General features: G+C 49.3%; 1 protein-coding gene across 1 annotated transcript in view; it reads right to left on the bottom strand.

Moving 5' to 3' along the window:
• Positions 1-17806, bottom strand: part of LOC147601295 (TOG array regulator of axonemal microtubules protein 2-like) — a 33458-nt gene extending 15652 nt beyond the window's left edge. Inside the window, exons 1-5 of the mRNA XM_086743344.1 lie at positions 17653-17806; positions 7081-7380; positions 3815-4005; positions 2972-3125; positions 2230-2382 (exon numbers count right to left, since the gene is read on the bottom strand). Coding sequence (XP_086599470.1) covers positions 2230-2382; positions 2972-3125; positions 3815-4005; positions 7081-7380; positions 17653-17806 — 952 coding nt within the window. The remainder of the gene's footprint in view (positions 1-2229; positions 2383-2971; positions 3126-3814; positions 4006-7080; positions 7381-17652) is intronic.
• Positions 17807-21767: the final 3961 nt, after the last annotated feature.

The raw sequence follows: 21767 nt of genomic DNA, 5'->3' as shown, positions 1-21767 counted from the left end.
AGAGTGCACCCTCAGCAAGTTCGCCAATGACACCAAGTTGTGTGGTGCCGTCAACACGCTGGAAGGGAGGCATGCCATCCAGAGGGACCTTGACAGGCTGGAGAGGTGGGCCCGTGCCAACCTCATGAAGTTCAACCAGGACAAGTGCAAGGTCCTGCACCTGGGTCATGGCAATCCCAGGCACAAATACAGGCTGGGCAGAGAATGGATTGAGAGCAGCCCTGAGGAGAAGGACTTGGGAGTGCTGGTGGGCGAGAAGCTCAACATGAGCCGGCAATGGGCCCTTGTGGCCCAGAAGGCCAACCACATCCTGGGTTGCATCAAGAGAAGCGTGGTCAGCAGGTCGAGGGAGGTGATTCTCCCCCTCTACTCTGCCCTGGTGAGACCCCACCTGGAGTACTGTGTCCAGTTCTGGAGCCCCCAACACAAGAAGGACATGGACCAGTTGAAGAAGGTCCAGAGGAGGGCCACAAAGATGATATAAGGGCTGGGGCACCTCTCTTATGAGGACAGGCTGAGAGAGTTGGGGCTTTTCAGGCTGGAGAAGAGGAGGCTCCGGGGAGACCTGATAGCGGTCTTCCAGTACCTCAAGGGGGCCTACAAGAAAGATGGGGAAAGGCTGTTTAGTAGGGCCTGTTGCGATAGGACGAGGGGTAATGGTTTTAAAATAGAGGGGGGTAGATTTAGATAGGATATTAGGAAAAAATTTTTTACGATGCGAGTTATAGAACACTGGAACAGGTTGCCCAGAGAGGTGGTGGAGGCCCCATCCCTGGAAACGTTCAAGGCCAGGCTGGATGAGGCTCTGAGCAACCTGATCTAGTTGGGGATGTCCCTGCTTCTTGCAGGGGGGTTGGACTAGATGACCTTTGAAGGTCCCTTCCAACCTTAACCATTCTATGATTCTATGATTCTATAACTTGCTAGCCCAGGAGTAAGCTCCCGAGATGTGTGCACACCTCCCTGTGTCACCTCCCTGGTACCTGGAGCGCTGGGGACAGAGGCACCCTGTCACTTTCTGAGGAAACACCTCCAGCTGCCCCCAGCCAGCACCAAGCCTGAGCAACCGAGTCCTGCTGGGCTCGGGCAAATGCCCAAGGAGCAAGCACCAGGGAACAGTGATACCTGGCCCTCTAAATCTGGCAGTGCCTCCCTTTCCATTTACGCCAAGGACTCTAGACGGCAGGCAGCTGAGTGCACATACATTCTGGCATCCTATTGGGAAAGTACTGGTTTCTGGATTTTGCTGTTTTGCAAGCGTTGGGAATATTGGCTATTTCAGAGGTACCCACGGGCTGTATTTCAAAGATGCTGAGGTGAAATGTGTTTGGCATCAAATGTACTTGTTTGCAAACTGTGCAATGCCTGAGCTTTCCCTAGGGGAAAAATGCCATTTCTAGTCTAGATGGTTGTGACATAAAAGCCTTCCAAATAGGAACTGAGAATAGAAAATGGAAATTTTTGGCAAATACGCTCTCTTGACGATAAATATACAAGCTATGAGAAAATTCAGGTGAGAAATGCATTTGTTACGAAACTTAGTTGTCATTAAAAGCACCATAGGTCAAAAAACCTTCATGTTTTGCCCTCAGCAGCTCGTTTTCTGATGTGTAGATGAAAACAGCTGAGCTGTCTAAAAGTACTGAGTATAAATATTGCACAGAATCAAGCTAATTCTGGTTCTTATTGAAAAGCAGAGTAGCATCACTAGCAAAGAGCATCCCAAGCATCCCTCCTCGCTCCCTTTTTCTTAACTCATGCTACTCAGGATGGTAACACAAGGTAGGCAAGCCACAAAGGAGAGATGAGCATCACTCTGTACTCACTACCTGCTGCACCAGGCAGCCTCTCGTGTGCACCATCTGCTACACACAGCCACTGTATTTGGGTGGGGTGACCAAAGAGGCACTGCTTGCTCCCAGTCTGCATTGCAGGTGGTGGGATGAGAGAGGCTAGAAGCTGTTAGGCAGTCTACGTGCAATGGCATGATTGTACCAAGTCACTAATTTCCATGCAGAGACAACCCTTGCTGCAATAGCAGAAACTGGCTGCAGATTCAGACAGGCAGAGGGCCAAGACAGTGAGTGGCTAAAAAGCAAAGTATGTTTCTTCTCAAGCCTCAGGAAAGGCTTTGGACGTGAGATTCTCTCTGTGGCTGAGGATTAAGTGAGTTTGTGCGCCTTGAGCAAGGAAAGAGCTGGTGCGGGGCTTGCAGCAGAGCTGGCTCACCTGAGGAGTTGCCACCCTGGCTGCTGACAGGGATGCTGGACAGTGAGGGCCTGTTGACCCGATTCCTCAAGGCAGTACCAGTGTTCTCCCTTCGTGCATTGCTCGTGCTGGGGGAAAGGGAAACTGTCCCATTGACCGGCGGTGGGGCGAAGCCTGCAGAGACCAAAAATCACCTTGTAAATACACCCCAGTATTTCACAATGTAACAGCAAGAGAAAGTGCAGATGACTGGCTGATGCCCCTGGGCTGCATGCTGACTCTTAATTTCATTGCCCCCAGACTCATGGGAGAGCGTGCAGGAGTACAAGCAGAGCCTGTCAGCTGCAATGAAGTCAGGAATGATGCTTGCTCGTGTGCCTAAAAAGTAAGCAGTGGCTAAGGGCGCCAGCACGGCTCTGCAATGAAAGCTGCTCAGCAGGGCATGGTGTGAGCAGGATAATCTGTCCTATCCTGTGAGCAGGATCTTTTGTGCTTTAATTAGAAATAGCTTCATTTTGTTTCTTCCAGGTTAGTCCCTTGGCTGGAAAGCACTCTTTTGCACTCACCCGTTCACCTTTCCTGGAGGCTACTCTCAGTTAGAGAGTCTGAAGCCCCAGTGTTGCAAGACAGAGTTATCCAATCTGAAAGACTTTCTAGGAGAAAGGGAGGAGGTGATATTCTGTGACTGACACATAGACGTTTGCAACACTATGCAAAGAGGAAGTAGTGAACAAAGAGGCCCACAACTACAGCAACCACTTACTTTCTTTGGCTGCTTCTCCAGGGTCAACACTCTGTGTAGGGAGCTGCAAGGACTTTTCTCGCTCTTTCTCCTTCTCTCGGAGCAAAAGCTCCATCAGTATCTTTCGCTTCTGCTGTATTTTCCTCTGAAGGGACTTGGACAAGACAACATGGATCTAGTTGCAATGGAAACACATCATAGAGCATAAGGAGAGATACACAAAACATACACAACACCTCATCAGGAATACAGAGTTAGAGTGTCATTGTGTTCCATGCAGCTCCATATACATCGCAACAGTTTCACAAGTACTCCTTCTTTCCTCACCTTGGCATGCAATTACACCCAGTGGTGTGTAACACTTCATTGCCATAACCTTCCACTGGTCCAAGATACTGTTTCCCAGTCTGTGTCAGGAAGCCCTGACGCAGGACCAAGAGAGCCACAGGAGTGCTCCAAGACGTCTGAAGAGCTCACACTACCAGTGCACAGGCAGTTCAGTTCCTACAGGCCAGGGCAGGGAATAGAACCCCATCTGCAATCACCAGCCATCTTTGCTTCTGGGCTTCCGAGCACGCCCTTGGCGCCTGTTCACTGATGGGCAACTTGCTCTGCTGTTCAGATCTGCTCTGAATTGGCTGTTGTACACAGAGAATGCTTCTGGCGTCACCTTAGCACCACCTCCCAACCAGTGACCTCTGCACCAGTGAAAATACTCAAGCAATGGCTCTGCAGCTATCAAAGGCATGCCCAAGAGAATCTGCTCCCACAGAGGGGAAGATTAGGGTTTTCAGTGACAGTGTGTGCTAGGCACTGAACAGTCACTGCAAAGGAAACCTGCTCGCCCCTGCCCTGAGCCCTTACCCTCCCATTGCTGTCCTTCGAGTCGTCGTCGCTCAGAAGGCCGGGGCTCACAGGCTGATCCATCTTCTTGGCCTGGCTCTGCGGGAGGCCTGTTAACGGACGCACAGGTTCACACAAATGTCCGTCAGACTTCTCGCCACCAACAGCGCGATGCTGGAGAGCAGGCAAGATGGGTTCCAGAGTCCCCAGCTCTGATAAGAGACCGATACAGATTGTGAAGGAGAACAGCGAGGAACACATCACCTCTGCAAACAGATGGGGCACTACCATATTGCACTGGCAGCAGAAATGCCATTGCTCTGTTGGCATCAGACTCACACCTACTGCATGATGAAGGCCTCAGCCCTTGGCTTCTGGTGGTGAGCAGCTGTGCTTGACAGAGAGGAGCAGAGAGATGGAGACTGCCCTTGCCAAAAAGGTTCTTTTCTGCTCCTATCTCTTTTGATTTTAGGAAACATCCTCTTTTTCCCAGGTCCTAAAAGAACTCCTGGTTTTTGATAGCTATGTTTAGTAGCCTTTGTAGAGGTAAGAATCAACATTTCTCCCTCTTTGCTGGAATAGTAAAGCAAACCTTAGGGTTGCTGGAGTGTAACCAAAACCAGCATTGTGTTCTTGAAGCTAGAATTCATTTTCCCCAAGGGGTTTCATTCTAACCTGTAGCAGTGACAGGATGGTTTTTGACCAAACTTTGACAGTGCCACCCATGGGTCAGCATTCCTATGTTCATTTTAGGGCAGCCATGCGCTGTACCTACCTAGACATTCAAGGGTCTTCTCTTCGCTTCTGCTGCCTGATCTTGGCCTTAAGAAAATCAAGGATAAGAGAATATATGAGGAGATGGAAAGAGAAGTGGGGGGAGCATTAAAGGAGGCACACTTCCTTAGCAAGGTCGTTCTGAGGAAGGAGGAAATGCAACCCATCAAACCAACAGCATGCAAAGCTGATTAATTGCCATGAAAGTTTCAGTTGTTGGAGTCACACAGAGCTCATCAAGCTCCAGCTGAAACACAGTAGTCATTCTTCTGTTTGGGCTTAACCATCCAGTTCTGCTGTTTCTCCTGTTGAGGCTAAGGGCCTCTCACTGTTACATGCATCCTTTCTGAATCAGCCAGACCTGGTAAGCCAGACAGAAGTCTGTGCTGAGGACAGCTACGTTTATACTGCTGGAGAAGCCTAACTTTGCCTGGCCATGCTTTCAGCTGGTGACAGTATCTCGTTACACGTGGCAATACCACTGCTGTCTCCTGAGAATAATATTACACCTTCCAGCTCTTTCAGGAGCAAAAAGGGGTTTTCCAACTCAACTGCTACGTAGGGATGTTCAGACTGCCCTTTAAAAGCCATGCTGAAGCTTTTAAATTGGAACTCTATTTCTAGGGTCCTTGTTTATTGTTACAGCTAACATAAGGCTGACGGCTGGATTTCCACACGCATAGCCAAGCAAATAGCTTTCCATCAGTTACAGCTCTAGAGCTGCTCTCTAGCACCTTGCCTCCTTTGGTTTTAACTGCTATGGAAAGGTTAGACAGCCATAGGATTATCTGTGAAGGGAGCTTTCTCTGGGCTCTTGTTTTGCAATGAAGGCCCAGACAGAGAGAAGTTACGCCTGACACTTACAGAAGCAGCATCTGAACTGGCAGAGAGCCCTAACATATTCATAGAGAGCAGGATGCTGCTTTTGACATTGTGCTGGATCATCATGGCTCCACAAGATGGTGACAGCACAGGAGTTTGCATAACTAGAGTGGAGAGCCGAGTGTGGAAAAGAACTCACGAGACAAGAAGTAGAAGGTGCACAACATCTTGGAGAAGTAGACACCTTGGCTTACCTCATCTCCAGGGCCTCTTGGAGAACCAGGTGCTGAGAGCTTGGGAGAGGCACTGTAGCGCTGGCGGGAGCCCCATCCAATGGTCTTGCTGACTTGGGGATAGGGGGAAGCAAAGCCGGTCTCAGTGACTTCTTCCCATTCTCAGCACTGCAATCCAAGGGCAGCTGGAAAGCCTGGAAAGAGCAGAATGCAGCGCTCAGCTCGAGCATCCAGCCTTCCCCCTTGATGCCACAAGAGGTTTAGCCGTGCTCTTAGCTAAGACTTAGCAGGAAAAGAAAAGTCAAAGTGATGGAGCAGCTTGGCCTAGGATGGGCCATCTAATCAGGCAGAGCTGATATGAAAAGCCACGAAGGCACTGGTGTGTCTGCAACAGTGTCTGCCATGTACAGATGGTTCAGTGATAAGTGCATTTTGCTAACTGCAGAAGGATATGCTCAACCAGAGCAGACACGTCTAGTTGCTCTGCCTGGTTGCTGGTGTGTTCTCAGCCATGAAACACAGCAGGGGCCACTGGAGAGCACAGAAACGAGTTAAAGACCTCTTCTCTCATTGATATAGGCGCAGGACATGAAGCCTGCAGTAGACGCTGTTCCAAAGGCAGCCTGAAGTGCCATGTCCAGCTTAGCTTTCCCTTGGCTGAGCTGCATCCCTGGGCTCACACCACAGGGAAAGGAGACCTCAGAGCTCTGCCTGCAGGAAGTAAACTGAGGATTCACCACATGCGATTTGGCTTGGCTTCCTTACTTTATATCCTTGTCCCTCGGACATCAGCTCCTTGATATTCCCGTCAGTGTCATCACAGCCTGTGCCATCTTCCCCGTGCTCCTGCTCTCCGTTGCTCATCCTGCTGGGCTCTGAGGAAGGAAGGCTGCTCTGGATGGGAGGCAGGGGCTTGGAGGGCACCAGGAGCATTTGGAAAGCCGACCTGGAAACTACTGGCTTGAGCGTAAGCCCCTTAGGGTCACTGCAGTCAGTCAGGCCTGCAAAGCAGAGACACAAAGCGTAACAGAAGCAGCACTGCAAACCTAAAGCACCTGAAGCCAGATATTTCATTGGACAGATTTCCTGGAAATTGTAAGTAACTGCACAGGGAACCAGGCTCCTGCTGGCAGCCACTTGAAGCAGGCCAGTGAGCAACATCTACCCACTTCAGGAGCACCCTGGTCCCCCGGGCTCCCGTCAGACAACAGGGAGCCCACGGACCTGTGCTTACCCAGAACAAGTCACCTGCACGTACACCCTTCTGCTCCTCTCCCTGCCCCACGGTTGTACACCCCTTACAGCATGAGGAGGGCTACGCAGGGGACTGAGAGCAGCGAGGGTTATTGCAGGGGGGGCACGTGCAGGGGAGAAGTGTTCACTGGGAACATGTGCCAGCTCTCTAGGCTGGGATAAGACCCTTCTTCGTGCAGGAGAGCAGGAATGCTCCTGCCTTACCTCTCTGTGAGGCCAACAGACCCTCAGACATCCTCCTCATCTTCAGCTTGCTCTGCATCTGAATGGTTTCCAGGGCAGCGCTGCTCAGCTCCCTCTCTCGGGGGTCCTGGGTCAAGGCTCGGTGAGAAAGGTGGCAGAATTCATCTCCAATCTCACCACTGAGGTGCTGCACACCAGCCTTGCTGACCCAGCCATCCAGGGGAGAGATGGCCCTTGGGTAGGGAGGCTTCCCAGCTCTGTCCCCATCCCAGAAACTCGGCTGCTTCTTCATCTGGCTTGTTAATACGGACTGAAGACAAGCTGTAGGCAAAAGGGAAGGAGTGAGTTAGCTGACCTCACACCTTTACAATCAACCCACCAAATGAGTGAGGCATTCAAGGGGTTTTTTTTAATCACTCAGAACATCTGGTTTTTTTTTTTGTAAAACCAGCATCACTTTGATTCTTCCCAACAGCATTGAGCTAGCAAGCCAGGAGACAGAAGTTGAAGGTCCCACTGGTAAGAGGGGGAAACGGATTCCCATTTCCAGCCTTGGCTTCTGTGAAGACTACCAGTAAAGACCCACATGGTGCTACTGGTATTTCTGCAAAGCAGAAAGACATCTCAGCAAGCAGGCACACCTTGCCAGTGTTTCTACAGCACCATCCCATCCTCAAGGTCAGATCTGAAGGGCAAGCAGAGGTAGAACTGGGAATTTACCCATGGCAAGACCACCCATGGACAGCAAGACAGACCTCACATCTCATTACCATGCCCAGTGTATGGCCAGGTGGGCCACAGTCCCTGTCCTGGCTGGCAGTAGGAGCGATCTGGCTACTGTTGATAAAGGAGAAAGCATAATGAACCAAAGATAGAGAGATGATGTCATGCGCACCAGGGGAGGAGGGCAGGATCAGCTGCAGCTCTCTTCTCAGCCACCTACTCTGACACAGAGCCAGCACAGGAGGGCTGAGCTCCAAGGACCATTCCTCCCTGAAATTTCTTTTTCTTCCATTGGGCTGAGCCCACCACTGCATACCCAACCCCTTTCCATCCTCACCTTCTTGCTCAGTGGTCCAACCGCTGCCACAAAACTGCAAGCTCAAATCAGTGCTTGCGCCTCGCAGTGCTGTGTATCTGCGTTTGAATTTGGGAGCGTGGCAGTTAGCTTTACAATAAGGACAGCAGAAATGACTGAAATTTGCAGCCTTTGCTACGGAGAGGACAAAACACACCACTCTTCTCCAGAGAAGACTAACACACCGGTAGTGAGCTGCAGTCCTGGCCTCTGCAACGTTCCATTTGACCTCACAGTATGCTGCCTGTGAGGTCAAGAGCCCATTCCAGCACTTTGACACCTGGATGTTCTACACATTTGCATGCATTTCCCTAGTTGCCCATGCACGACTACAGGACTTCTTTCCTCTCCTTTCAAAGGGCAGACAACCCACAAGGCTCTCTAGAAGTTCACAGTGTCTAATGAGCCGATGCTTTCCAAAGCTAGTTTGAAAGTCCTGTGTTTCTGTCATTCCCACTCCATGTGGGGTTGGCTTTTGTTGTTTTTTTTTTAATTTCTCCTCACAACACAGAAAGTGCTAGGACACAAACAATTAATCACCAGGTGTTCTAACTAAAAGTTTTGCACTCTGCATTAGATATCCCCAATATTCAGTGGGCTTCTTTGATTACTGTATCTGTGGGATGCAACTTGTCCACCCAAGCCTTCTCCTTTGTTCTGCTTCACTGTTACAGGGGTTGATTCCCTGCTTGCTTTACTGCAGAGACACCCAAACTCAACATCAACGTGGCCTGCCTCGAAGCATTTTTGTCAAAATCACGGCCACACTTTCCAAATGCTGGAGGAAGTCTACTGTCGGCATAACTCCACGCCAGCAGCTGCTCTCCCCATGCCTGTATGGACACGGCAGCAGCAGCGGCAAGCCTCTCTCCGCACCCACTGCTCTTGCAGCCAGCGCAGCACGCTGGAGTTGTTCCCACTGAACGCAGCACTGCTGCTGCAGCAGGAGCATCGTTTCACACATACAATAAGAAAGAGCTGTAAGGTCACACTGGACTTGCCTCAAGAACAACCAAAAAAAATGGAGGGTGGACTAGTTTGATCCATGCTAATAGAAACTTATTGGGATTTAAGGGGGGCCAGCAGGCTAGCAATACTGCAGACCGGTGTGTAACTCCTGTCTCTAGCACTTTCCACCAGTCTGTAGGACTTTTTCCACAGGAGGGGCTAGATAAGATTTTGTGACACAGCATAACCCATATGTAGGGGTGCCCGCTATCCAGAAGCTGTCTGCCATGCTCACATCAGCAAATCCACATCGCATGGGGCCAGTGGAGTTGTGGGCAGTGTTACAGGGCACAAGGGTGCCTTTACTGTAGGAGGGTAAAGGAAGCTTCTGCTCAGCCCTTCAGGTTACTGCTGTAGCAAATCGCCACCCTTTCCAGGTTCAGTGGATACCTACTATGCTAATGCGAGTGGTGACCATTGTCATTACAGCAGTGGGCTCTACAGCAGAGCCTCAGCTTGCTCACCCGGGGCTGGGGGAGCATGGATATTGCCAGGAAGAAAGGAAATGAAAAAAAGTGAAGCAAAGGCATTCTCTCTGGAGACACAAAGTGGGAAATAGAGGGAGAAAGTAACCAGCCAACACCTCTGACAATGAGCAGAGTTCCTGTGTCTCAATCCTTCAGAGAGTTCAGTTTGTCCTCCCTCTGCTGCTGTGGCAGGCTGGCATCTCCACACCCCAAAAGCAATTCAAGACGTGTTAGAGTGTGGCTTTTCCCTCGTGATCCTCCTACCTCTTTCCCAGAGCCAATTTTCAGAGATTGATGCTTGTAGTAATAAAGCCCTTTGAAAACAGAGGCCAACCTGGAGGCAACTTTGTTGGTTTCCCACAGCGGCAGGCCTTGAATGCACTGAGGGAAAAGTGGTACAGAGAAGCAGAGCTGTTTGTTTAAGTCTCACTAACAGCTGGAGAAGATCTTGTTTGTCCAGGAGCTGCATTACTCCTCCCCCTCCTTTGCTGATCCTGGCGTCTGCAGCTGTTCCTCTCACAAGAAAAATTCTTCACAATTGGCTCAGGCAGACGCCTCTCATGTTCTCTTCATATCTCATCTCCTCTCCACTTCTTGCAGCGGGGCTGGGCCAAGTCAGGCCCAGTCAGCTGCCCGGGGGGAGGCCAGAGGGTGAAGCCTGCAAGGCCCACAGGGCTCGTGCCTCCCCCTCTCTGCCCCTGCTCAGGTGCTTCACATCTTCTCTCATTTTATTTTCTGTTTTCCCCATCTTAAATATGTTATTGCAGAGGCATTATCAGGGAACATTCTGCCACTAATTGTCTTGGCCTTGGCCAGCAGCAGGTCTGCCCTAGGCCCGGCCGAGTCCACTGAACAAAGGGGAACAACTTCTAGCAGCTTCTTGTAGCAGCTACCACCGTAGCCCCTGCCCACTAAATAAAACCAGCATGAGGTTGTGCAACCACTACAGTCAGTAGGCCACAGGAAAAAACTGAAATTGTGCTAGCAAGAGCTGACCTGACAGAAAGGATTACGTTCATCTTTTGCATTGCGGGATCCCTGTTTCTGCATCCCTCCTTGAAACAAAGACATTTTGATCCAGCTTTCATGTTGTTTGTTTTCTTAACAGATTTTTGGTGGGTTTGTCCTGAGGCTTCAGAATTTGAACAAAAAAGCGAACCAGCAGGCACTGGAGGTGCTGGCTTTGAGGATGCCCATGCTCAGAGATGCCTTACAACCTGCGCTCTTTCCTCTGGTAGAAGCGGGGGTTTTTATTGAACTGGATTTCTAAGAAGTGCATTCGGTCAAGTTTACATCCAGTGAAACAAGATGAAAGGAATGTGCTTTGTCCTTGAACAATGTGGGAGGAAGCGTGGCGCAGGCTCTTTGCTCTTGCTGAGCTTCATTCTGCAGTCTGGCAGTGGTGGCTCTGCTGACTCTGATATGGCAAGCTTTGAAGTCAGTTCCTTGTTTTGCAGTTTTAGGCAGTAGTTTAGTCATGTAAAGCCCAAATGAAAATGTCCTTTTGAATTCAAAGATTGAGATCCTGCATTTGGATCTCAGTTGGTGTTATGAAAGATCATATCACGGATCAGATGAAGAACAAAACGCTTGTTCCATAGTCAGCTTGGAGGTCTCCTTGCCTGTGGGGTTACAAATGCCTTGGCTCCCTTCTTCCACAAGGGTATAGAACCCATCACTGTCCCCTTTTCTAGATGCTTCAGCATGAGGCACCAAGCATGGCTGTTGATGTGAAATACGTACCTGCAGCTGGGAGGGGTCCTGATACAGGATTGGGGGTGAGGTCCCAATCTGCCCTGTGTCCTGAACCATATGGCCTGCTGCACGTTGTGTCTTCTGCTGCCTACCAGGGTCTTGCTGAAGCTCTCAGGGATCCTCAGGCTCATTTTGGCTGGGAGCAGCTGCCCTGCAGAGTGCACCTCCAGCACATCCCTTGTTGTGGTCGAAAAGCTACATGTTTGCATGCTGTGGACTGGCAATACAGTGGCATCTTCCTTCATGGGTAATGCTACAGGAGTCTATTTTGGTGTCTTTGCAGTTCACCAAAACCACTTCTAACAGCTACTGACAGTGTATTGTCTGTGTATTTGGAATTATGCCCTTTTGATCGGCTGTAGAAACTGATTGTACGCATGAGAGTAGTATGTATTTCTTGAAAGCATGTGGAGACACTGTCCTGATGTCAGCTCCCTGCTTCCCCTCACCTGGCACAGGTTTCAATTTGCCTTGATTTGGAGGCAGTAAGCTGAAAATAAGGGACCCAGAAAAGCGGAAATAAAAGGATGGAAGTAAATTAGAATGGGGTTATAATAAGGGGCTTTTTTCCTGTCACCTATGCTTTGTGGTTGATATTACTGATTCGCAACAATGAGTACAAGGATAGACAACTGGGTGGGTTGATGCCAGGTTTGCAGTTTACCTGTGTCATTTATGTTGTCTGTCAAAGGACCTGAATTCCTGCCGACTGTAACTGGTGAGCTGGGTAACCAGAAGCTGCGGTGGTGCAGTCCTTATGTGTGAGTTCCCAGGCAGGCTTGAATGCGTGCCAGCATTTCCCAAAGCCCCAGGAGCCTTTGGCTCTGTGCTGCTTGTCTGCTTTGGTACAGAAGGAGCTGAACAATACAACCTGGAGTACAACTTTGCTAGAGTTCAGGGACAAAGGGATTTCTGGAGGTTGTTTGGGCCCAATTTGACTTCCCCAATGAACTACTTTGCTTTTGGTGTGAAGGGACGCTGGCCCATCAGAACTTCTGCAGAACAGCTTCCCGGAACACTCTACGTTATTATTTCCATGCTGGCAGATGGCAGAACAGGAGCGAGGCACATCTGCCTCTCATCACACTGACTTTACCTAGGGACAGGTTCAAGCAGACAAGGTGGGACATGGTTTTTTGGTTCTGCTCATTTTTATGGGCGTTTGCAAAAATTCAAACAGGCAAGTGAATCACAAATATTTCAGAAGTCAGGATACAGGGCTTTAGTGGGGGAAGAAAGGCTCTACTGGAAGAATGCATGAGCAAAACGTGCACAGGGCATTTCATAGAATCATAGAATCACAGAATGGTTAAGGCTGGAAGGGACCTTCAAAGGTCATCTAGTCCAACCCCCCTGCAAGAAGCAGGGACATCCCCAACTAGATCAGGTTGCTCAGAGCCTCAGCCTGGCCTTGAATGTTTCCAGGGATGGGGCCTCCACCACCTCTCTGGGCAACCTGTTCCAGTGTTCTATAACTCGCATTGTAAAAAATTTTTTCCTAATTTCCAATCTAAATCTACCCCCCTCTATTTTAAAACCATTACCCCTTGTCCTATCGCAACAGGCCCTACTGAACCGCCTCTCCCCATCTTTCTTGTAGGCCCCCTTGAGGTACTGGAAGACTGCTATCAGGTCTCCCCGGAGCCTCCTCTTCTCCAGGCTGAACAGCCCCAACTCTCTCAGCCTGACCTCATAGGAGAGGTGCTCGAGCCCTTATATCATCTGTGTGGCCCTCCTCTGGACCTTCTCCAACTAGTCCATGTCCTTCTTGTGTTGGGGGCTCCAGAACTGGACACAGTACTCCAGGTGGGGTCTCACCAGGGCAGAGTAGAGGGGGAGAATCACCTCCCTCGACCTGCTGACCACGCTTCTCTTGATGCAACCCAGGATGCGGTTGGCCTTCTGGGCCACAAGGGCCCATTGCCGGCTCATGTTGAGCTTCTCGCCCACCAGCACTCCCAAGTCCTTCTCCTCAGGGCTGCTCTCAATCCATTCTCTGCCCAGCCTGTATTTGTGCCTGGGATTGCCATGACCCAGGCGCAGGACCTTGCACTTGTCCTGGTTGAACTTCATGAGGTTGGCACGGGCCCACCTCTCCAGCCTGTCAAGGTCCCTCTGGATGGCATGCCTCCCTTCCAGCGTGTTGACGGCACCACACAACTTGGTGTCATTGGCGAACTTGCTGAGGGTGCACTCTATCCCACTGTCCATGTCGCCGACAAAGATGTTGAACAGGGCCGGGCCCAGCACGGACCCCTGAGGGACGCCACTCATGACCGGTCTCCACACGGACATTGAGCCGTTGACCACCACTCTCTGAGTGCGGCCATCCAGCCAACTCCTTATACACCGAGTGGTCCGTCCATAAAACCCATGTCTCTCTAGTTTGGAGAGAAGGATGTCGTGCGGGAAGAAAAGATTTGAAAAGATAAGATTTGAAAATCTTAATGTGACAGATGAGTAGTTCCTATATGCTTAAATTCCTAAAAACCAAGCAAAGAAACAGTCCCCCCTCACCCACCCAAAACTCAGGTGTCCCCCTGAAAATCTCTGCAGATACTGATATCAACAATTCATTAACATTTTGTGCTCCTTCAACATTTCCAGCTCTCAGGGTGTTTTTTTTTTTAAGCTGTAAGATGCCTCCCTGGGGAGGAACAGCAAGTGGGAAACAGCGTCTGCCAATACTGCAAGAGTGTGAGGCAAAAAGTGAAGTGTCTGTTTAAAAAGGTGAATGAGAAGAGTGTGGTTACCAAAGCAGAAGCTTAACCGGGGTAGCAGGATCAATTCTTTACTGCACACTTGCAAGAAGATGATGAGGGACTTCCTTTTTACATCTCATGCCACAGGGAGCACTTAATAGCACAGCGCTGCTTACAACCGCTTTGGGACTTGGCTCTGCAGTCGTTCACAAAGCAGCAGGTTGCCTGCTTTCTCGGTGCCACTCCAGGTGACACCGCAGGTACCGTAGCGCATCCCACGCGCATTCTGCCTCCAAGAAAAGCTTTGCTTGGCTTTCCAAAGCAGAAAGACTGGAGACTTGCAGACCAGTCCAGGTAACAGTCTGTAAACTAAAACAAGACCCCAAATCAACCACAGGCAGCATACGAAAAACTAAAACAGATGTGACAGCCACTTATTGGGAAATCTGTTGGTTTTCCATTCTCTCTGCCAAGATCTGATGTCAGAGATGTTACAAGAGCCCCTGAGAGCGGATGGTCTTGGCAATGAGCAGTAATTCTCTCTTGTAAGAGTAGCTTGCAGTCTTGTCCCTAGATCCCAACAGGTAACTTAAAGGTTTAACACCAGCTTATCCTTAAAGTGTGAAGGGATGTGTGGACTTTTGAGCCTTCTCACCCTTTGCCTCTGAGGAGGGAGGCGGTCACTCCTGCAAAGCTCCAGGATGCAAAACCTTTTCACTGCTTACATGTGATTTAAATTTTGAGGGCCCTGATGTGAAATGTTTAACAGAGCTCCTTGTACAGCAGTCAACTGTGGATTTGCAAATGTGAAATGAGAGCTTTTCTTTTTGAATTTAAATCCTCTTAAGAAACGCAGACTAAAGGAGCAGAAATTTCTGTTACAAAATGCAGTTACCCCTGCCCTTTCCCTTCCTCCTGTTTTTTCTTCCTTATAACCTCAGAAGAGTGAGCAGAAATAAATGCTTCTCTTTCAGATAACACATTGCTGCTGCAAGCATTTGCCTACCAAGTGCCTTTCCTCAGCGGCCAAGCTCTGCTGGATGTCACAGAACATCTCTCAGGTATTGCCTGCTCCAGCTAACCTCCACTTCAAGTCAAAAAGTCTTCAGAGCGAATATTTAGGGGAAATGCCTCTGAACAGACAGCGCAGTAGCTCATCGAACACCAGAACGTCCTGAGCTTGTCCCTCCTGCAAAATACACGTTCTAGGTGTGTTTGGCAGGGGCTTGTCTGGCTGCTGTGGAGGTGTGCAGCTTGTGAGATGAGAATGGTGCTTGAGCTCCAGCGCTGAGCCCTCACTGGGACATCTCAGGAGCCGCCTCCTGGAAAGAGAGAGGCCAAAAATACCCTGGCTGGCTCCTCTCTCTTTGAAGGACAGTACAGGAAGGGTCATGGAGGTCTGTAGGAGGTCCCTTTTCTACAGCCAACAACCATCCTTTAGAAAAAATTGTGGCTACACGTACTCCTGAGGATCAGTTTGTTTTGTCATCACAGGATTCTTCTTTTCCTGTTAGGTCCCATCACCCTTTCCCTGCTTGCCAGAATTGGTTTTAGGTACTTTCAGGAGCTGTTTAAATCTGGGTGACTGATGCTAGATTAGCAGCGTGGAGGAAATGAAGGTCCTTGCATGACAGAATTTTAAACGGTTCCTGCATAACATTTCCACTGAAAGAAAATAAGAACATTGTCTTCAGACCATTTCAGATTTTGGTCTCTCAGCAAAATCTGCCATGCAAGGAGCCTATTGGTAGTTAATTTTTGTTTGTATTTAATATTGCTGAGTTCTGAAAATGAACTGAGAGAATGAGAGGGAACACTTGGCTGTTTGGTTAAATTTCAGCCTCCTGTGTAAGATTTTTCTGTCTCTGTTCCCCATTTCAGGGAACATTGTGAGAGTAAGTGCCATTAAACTTGTGAGAAGCTCACGTGCCGTGGCAATGGGGTCTGGGTAATTATCCAAGACATCCTGAAGTCTGAAAGAGCTGCTCATTAGAGGCCACCAAGTACGAGAGGAAAAAATACTCAAATCAGACCATTCTGCCAAAGACATCAGTTTGTCACTGATGTTTCTCATGAAGCTATCAAGCAGCACAGATGTTTTGTGGGCTGGAGATTTGCAGCTTGGTACAGTACTGCCGTTTGCTGTGTGCCACTGCGCCAAGGGAACTGCCAGATTCGACTTTTGGCATTTGTCATCAAAGGTCACAACAAAGTAATCCTGTTTTTTCTTAGAAGTCTTTCAATTCCCTCTCTAAGCTGCATTTCAAAATCTTCAGCAGCTGCTTTAGACAACGTCTTAATGGAAATCAACAGCAATTTGACATTTTTGTCATTTGTAATGCAGAAGTGGGTAGTGAAATGACTTACAAAAAGTGTATGATTGACTTTGCTGGGCCTATCACGAGTACAAGGCCTCTGATGCAGAGACAGCCTCTGTTGCCTGTTTCTGGATCAGCAGGCTCTTTGAGCTTGCTGATATTAGCCAGAGAAGGCTTCTGAGAACCAAAACTAAAGGTAGGTACTTGTTTGCATCAAGGTTGTTAAGAAGCTTTTCTCTCTCGCCCGGCAGTGCTTGTGACATCAGTTCATCCCCAGAAACCAAAAGCCGTCAAGCGCTACGCCCTGCCTGTGCTCTGGTTCTTGCTGGGAAACAGGGTCCTGCCTCTCCAAAACGAAAATGTCAGGGCTGTGGTCACCAAGCTTGCAAAGAGCCTCTACCAAGTGATGGGCTCCAGGCTGAAGAAGCATGCCGCCATGCACTTTCCACATTTGGCGGAAAACCTCTGTGAGATTTTGGACGTGAACATCGGGTGAAGGCTTGGTGTGTCCCAGGAAGCTGACAGAGAGGCGCTGAGTGGGACAGGTGGAGGCAAAGGTGGACATGGCAGTGGCTTTGGTTTTATTATGTCTGTTTGAAGAACGCGATTTACCTGACAATGTTTAGAGCTACAGCTGTACATAGCATATCTTGACGTAGGCTTTTAAAAAATAATAAAAAATAAAAGGAAGTATTTTTGAAAATATTTTAACTTGAGCTCATCTTCTCTTAGAAGTTTGCATAGATACGAAAGAAATAAAAGCCACGTGTGAATGCAATTTGTAACTGTCAAAAGGAAAATAATGTATTTATATACGTACTTAGAAAGTAAGAGTTGTGCATACATATATATATATATTTATATTTACTGACAAAGTAAGGGATGGGCTTTGGAAGCATTGAGGCCATAGGATTGGATGTTTTGACTCTGGAAGCAGAGAATTGAGAGATCAGGACCTGCTCACCCGGAGGATATGCGGTATCAGAGGATGTGCAGCTCGCTGTACGTGCCGGTGTACATCGCAGGTGCCAAGCTACCAGGTGACCCCTTTACAAGTCTCTGGTAGCTGCTGGTGCGGTGGCAGATGCCTGAGATGCCCAGGTCAAGCTCACAACCTCAGTCTCCTGACAGCAGAAATCTCCCCAGCTGTGCTGAAATTTTCTTTCCCTTTCATGAGATGCATCTTGTCTGCAGTCCCCTGTCCTCCCCTGTGCAACGGACTGATGTGACGAGGTGAGCGGTGCCATCCGACCACCTCCCGGCACCTTGGGGCACCGGTGGGGAGGTGCAGGAGAGGGGCTCGGGGCAGGGGGCTGTGCCACCTTGCAGGGGGTGCTGGCTGACACACGGGGTGCTGGGCAGCGAGTGGTCTGGGGGGTATCCTACAGAAGCTGGGCGAGGCAAGCTGTGGGCAGGCATCGTGGCACAAGGTAGAGTTTTTTAATACATAGATGTTTTCTAAATGTCTTTTTTCCCTCTTTTGAGAAGTGAAGGCTTTGCCTTATATCATAGAATCACAGAATGGTTTGGGTTGGAAAGCACCTTGAAGATCATCTATTCCAACCCTCCTGCCCTGGGCAGGGACACCTTCTGCTCGACCGGGTCACTCAAAGCCCCATCCAACCTGGCCTTGAACACTTCCAGGGATGGGGCATCCACAGCTTCCCTGGGCAACCTGTTCCAGTGCCTCACCACCCTCTCAGTACAGAATTTCTTCCTTCTGTCTAAAATAATGTGGACCAATAAAGCACTTCTGAATGGGAGATTCAGGAAACAGAGTGAGGAAGGGATGTGCCAGTCCCTCACCATGCAAAGGTTTGGAAGCTCAAAGGGGAGAAGAGACAAGAACAGAGAGGAAGAGCTGAAAGCTGCAGATGTTGGTGCATCTGTATAGAGCAATCCAAAAACACAGCAGCCTGATCTATGTTCATAGAACCCTCCATATAGTGGCAGAGTTTCTCCCCGTCCTTATCTCAAACCTCCAGCTGTTTTTCTTATATCATCTTCCCCTATTCTCTCGGAGGGTGGGGGGATTGAGAGAGAGACTGCGTAGTCTGGTTCTGATCGGGGCTGAACTACGACAGTTCCCAGGTTACAGCTCGAGCTGGGTGTTCCCGGAGAGGGACTCCTACCCAGGTCACGGGTTGGACTAGATGACCTTTGAAGGTCCCTTCCAACTCCAACCATCATTCTATGATTCTAAGGTAGCTACAACAACAGTTGTTTCAACAGTTTTTCTCCTTCTTTTCTCAGGGGGTAGCAGACTTGTAAGTATTTGGCTTGCAGTTTGAGTTCTGGCTCAGAATTACTCATGAATGTGCCATAAAATCTTATCTACCCCTTTCTGCAGAAAAAAAAATCTTGCAGACTGGTGGAAAGTGCTAGAGACAGGAGTTACACACCGGTCTGCAGTATTGCTAGCCTGCTGGCCCCCCTTAAATCCCAAAACGTTTCTATTAGCATGGATCAAACTAGTCCACCCTCCATTTTTTTTGGTTGTTCTTGAGACAAGTCCAGTGTGACCTTACAGCTCTTTCTTATTGTATGTGTGAAATGATGCTGCTGCTGCAGCAGCAGTGCTGCGTTCAGTGGGAACAACTCCAGCGTGCTGCGCTGGCTGCAAGAGCAGTGGGTGCGGAGAGAGGCTTGCCGCTGCTGCTGCCGTGTCCATACAGGCATGGGGAGAGCAGCTGCTGGCGTGGAGTTATGCCGACAGTAGACTTCCTCCAGCATTTGGAAAGTGTGGCCGTGATTTTGACAAAAATGCTTCGAGTGCCAACCTCATGAAGTTCAACCAGGACAAGTGCAAGGTCCTGCACCTGGGTCATGGCAATCCCAGGCACAAATACAGGCTGGGCAGAGAATGGATTGAGAGCAGCCCTGAGGAGAAGGACTTGGGAGTGCTGGTGGGCGAGAAGCTCAACATGAGCCGGCAATGGGCCCTTGTGGCCCAGAAGGCCAACCACATCCTGGGTTGCATCAAGAGAAGCGTGGTCAGCAGGTCGAGGGAGGTGATTCTCCCCCTCTACTCTGCCCTGGTGAGACCCCACCTGGAGTACTGTGTCCAGTTCTGGAGCCCCCAACACAAGAAGGACATGGACTAGTTGGAGAAGGTCCAGAGGAGGGCCACAAAGATGATATAAGGGCTCGAGCACCTCTCTTATGAGGTCAGGCTGAGAGAGTTGGGGCTGTTCAGCCTGGAGAAGAGGAGGCTCCGGGGAGACCTGATAGCAGTCTTCCAGTACCTCAAGGGGGCCTACAAGAAAGATGGGGAGAGGCGGTTCAGTAGGGCCTGTTGCGATAGGACAAGGGGTAATGGTTTTAAAATAGAGGGGGGTAGATTTAGATTGGAAATTAGGAAAAAATTTTTTACAATGCGAGTTATAGAACACTGGAACAGGTTGCCCAGAGAGGTGGTGGAGGCCCCATCCCTGGAAACATTCAAGGCCAGGCTGAGGCTCTGAGCAACCTGATCTAGTTGGGGATGTCCCTGCTTCTTGCAGGGGGGTTGGACTAGATGACCTTTGAAGGTCCCTTCCAGCCTTAACCATTCTGTGATTCTATGATTCTATGAAATGCCCTGTGCACGTTTTGCTCATGCATTCTTCCAGTAGAGCCTTTCTTCCCCCACTAAAGCCCTGTATCCTGACTTCTGAAATATTTGTGATTCACTTGCCTGTTTGAATTTTTGCAAACGCCCATAAAAATGAGCAGAACCAAAAAACCATGTCCCACCTTGTCTGCTTGAACCTGTCCCTAGGTAAAGTCAGTGTGATGAGAGGCAGATGTGCCTCGCTCCTGTTCTGCCATCTGCCAGCATGGAAATAATAACGTAGAGTGTTCCGGGAAGCTGTTCTGCAGAAGTTCTGATGGGCCAGCGTCCCTTCACACCAAAAGCAAAGTAGTTCATTGGGGAAGTCAAATTGGGCCCAAACAACCTCCAGAAATCCCTTTGTCCCTGAACTCTAGCAAAGTTGTACTCCAGGTTGTATTGTTCAGCTCCTTCTGTACCAAAGCAGACAAGCAGCACAGAGCCAAAGGCTCCTGGGGCTTTGGGAAATGCTGGCACGCATTCAAGCCTGCCTGGGAACTCACACATAAGGACTGCACCACCGCAGCTTCTGGTTACCCAGCTCACCAGTTACAGTCGGCAGGAATTCAGGTCCTTTGACAGACAACATAAATGACACAGGTAAACTGCAAACCTGGCATCAACCCACCCAGTTGTCTATCCTTGTACTCATTGTTGCGAATCAGTAATATCAACCACAAAGCATAGGTGACAGGAAAAAAGCCCCTTATTATAACCCCATTCTAATTTACTTCCATCCTTTTATTTCCGCTTTTCTGGGTCCCTTATTTTCAGCTTACTGCCTCCAAATCAAGGCAAATTGAAACCTGTGCCAGGTGAGGGGAAGCAGGGAGCTGACATCAGGACAGTGTCTCCACATGCTTTCAAGAAATACATACTACTCTCATGCGTACAATCAGTTTCTACAGCCGATCAAAAGGGCATAATTCCAAATACACAGACAATACACTGTCAGTAGCTGTTAGAAGTGGTTTTGGTGAACTGCAAAGACACCAAAATAGACTCCTGTAGCATTACCCATGAAGGAAGATGCCACTGTATTGCCAGTCCACAGCATGCAAACATGTAGCTTTTCGACCACAACAAGGGATGTGCTGGAGGTGCACTTTGCAGGGCAGCTGCTCCCAGCCAAAATGAGCCTGAGGATCCCTGAGAGCTTCAGCAAGACCCTGGTAGGCAGCAGAAGACACAACGTGCAGCAGGCCATATGGTTCAGGACACAGGGCAGATTGGGACCTCACCCCCAATCCTGTATCAGGACCCCTCCCAGCTGCAGGTACGTATTTCACATCAACAGCCATGCTTGGTGCCTCATGCTGAAGCATCTAGAAAAGGGGACAGTGATGGGTTCTATACCCTTGTGGAAGAAGGGAGCCAAGGCATTTGTAACCCCACAGGCAAGGAGACCTCCAAGCTGACTATGGAACAAGCGTTTTGTTCTTCATCTGATCCGTGATATGATCTTTCATAACACCAACTGAGATCCAAATGCAGGATCTCAATCTTTGAATTCAAAAGGACATTTTCATTTGGGCTTTACATGACTAAACTACTGCCTAAAACTGCAAAACAAGGAACTGACTTCAAAGCTTGCCATATCAGAGTCAGCAGAGCCACCACTGCCAGACTGCAGAATGAAGCTCAGCAAGAGCAAAGAGCCTGCGCCACGCTTCCTCCCACATTGTTCAAGGACAAAGCACATTCCTTTCATCTTGTTTCACTGGATGTAAACTTGACCGAATGCACTTCTTAGAAATCCAGTTCAATAAAAACCCCCGCTTCTACCAG

Source organism: Chlamydotis macqueenii, chromosome 3 (genome assembly GCF_036417535.1).
Source record: "Chlamydotis macqueenii isolate bChlMac1 chromosome 3, bChlMac1.mat, whole genome shotgun sequence".
In the NCBI taxonomy this organism is placed as follows: domain Eukaryota; kingdom Metazoa; phylum Chordata; class Aves; order Otidiformes; family Otididae; genus Chlamydotis; species Chlamydotis macqueenii.
This window is presented reverse-complemented; position numbering and strand designations above follow the sequence as displayed.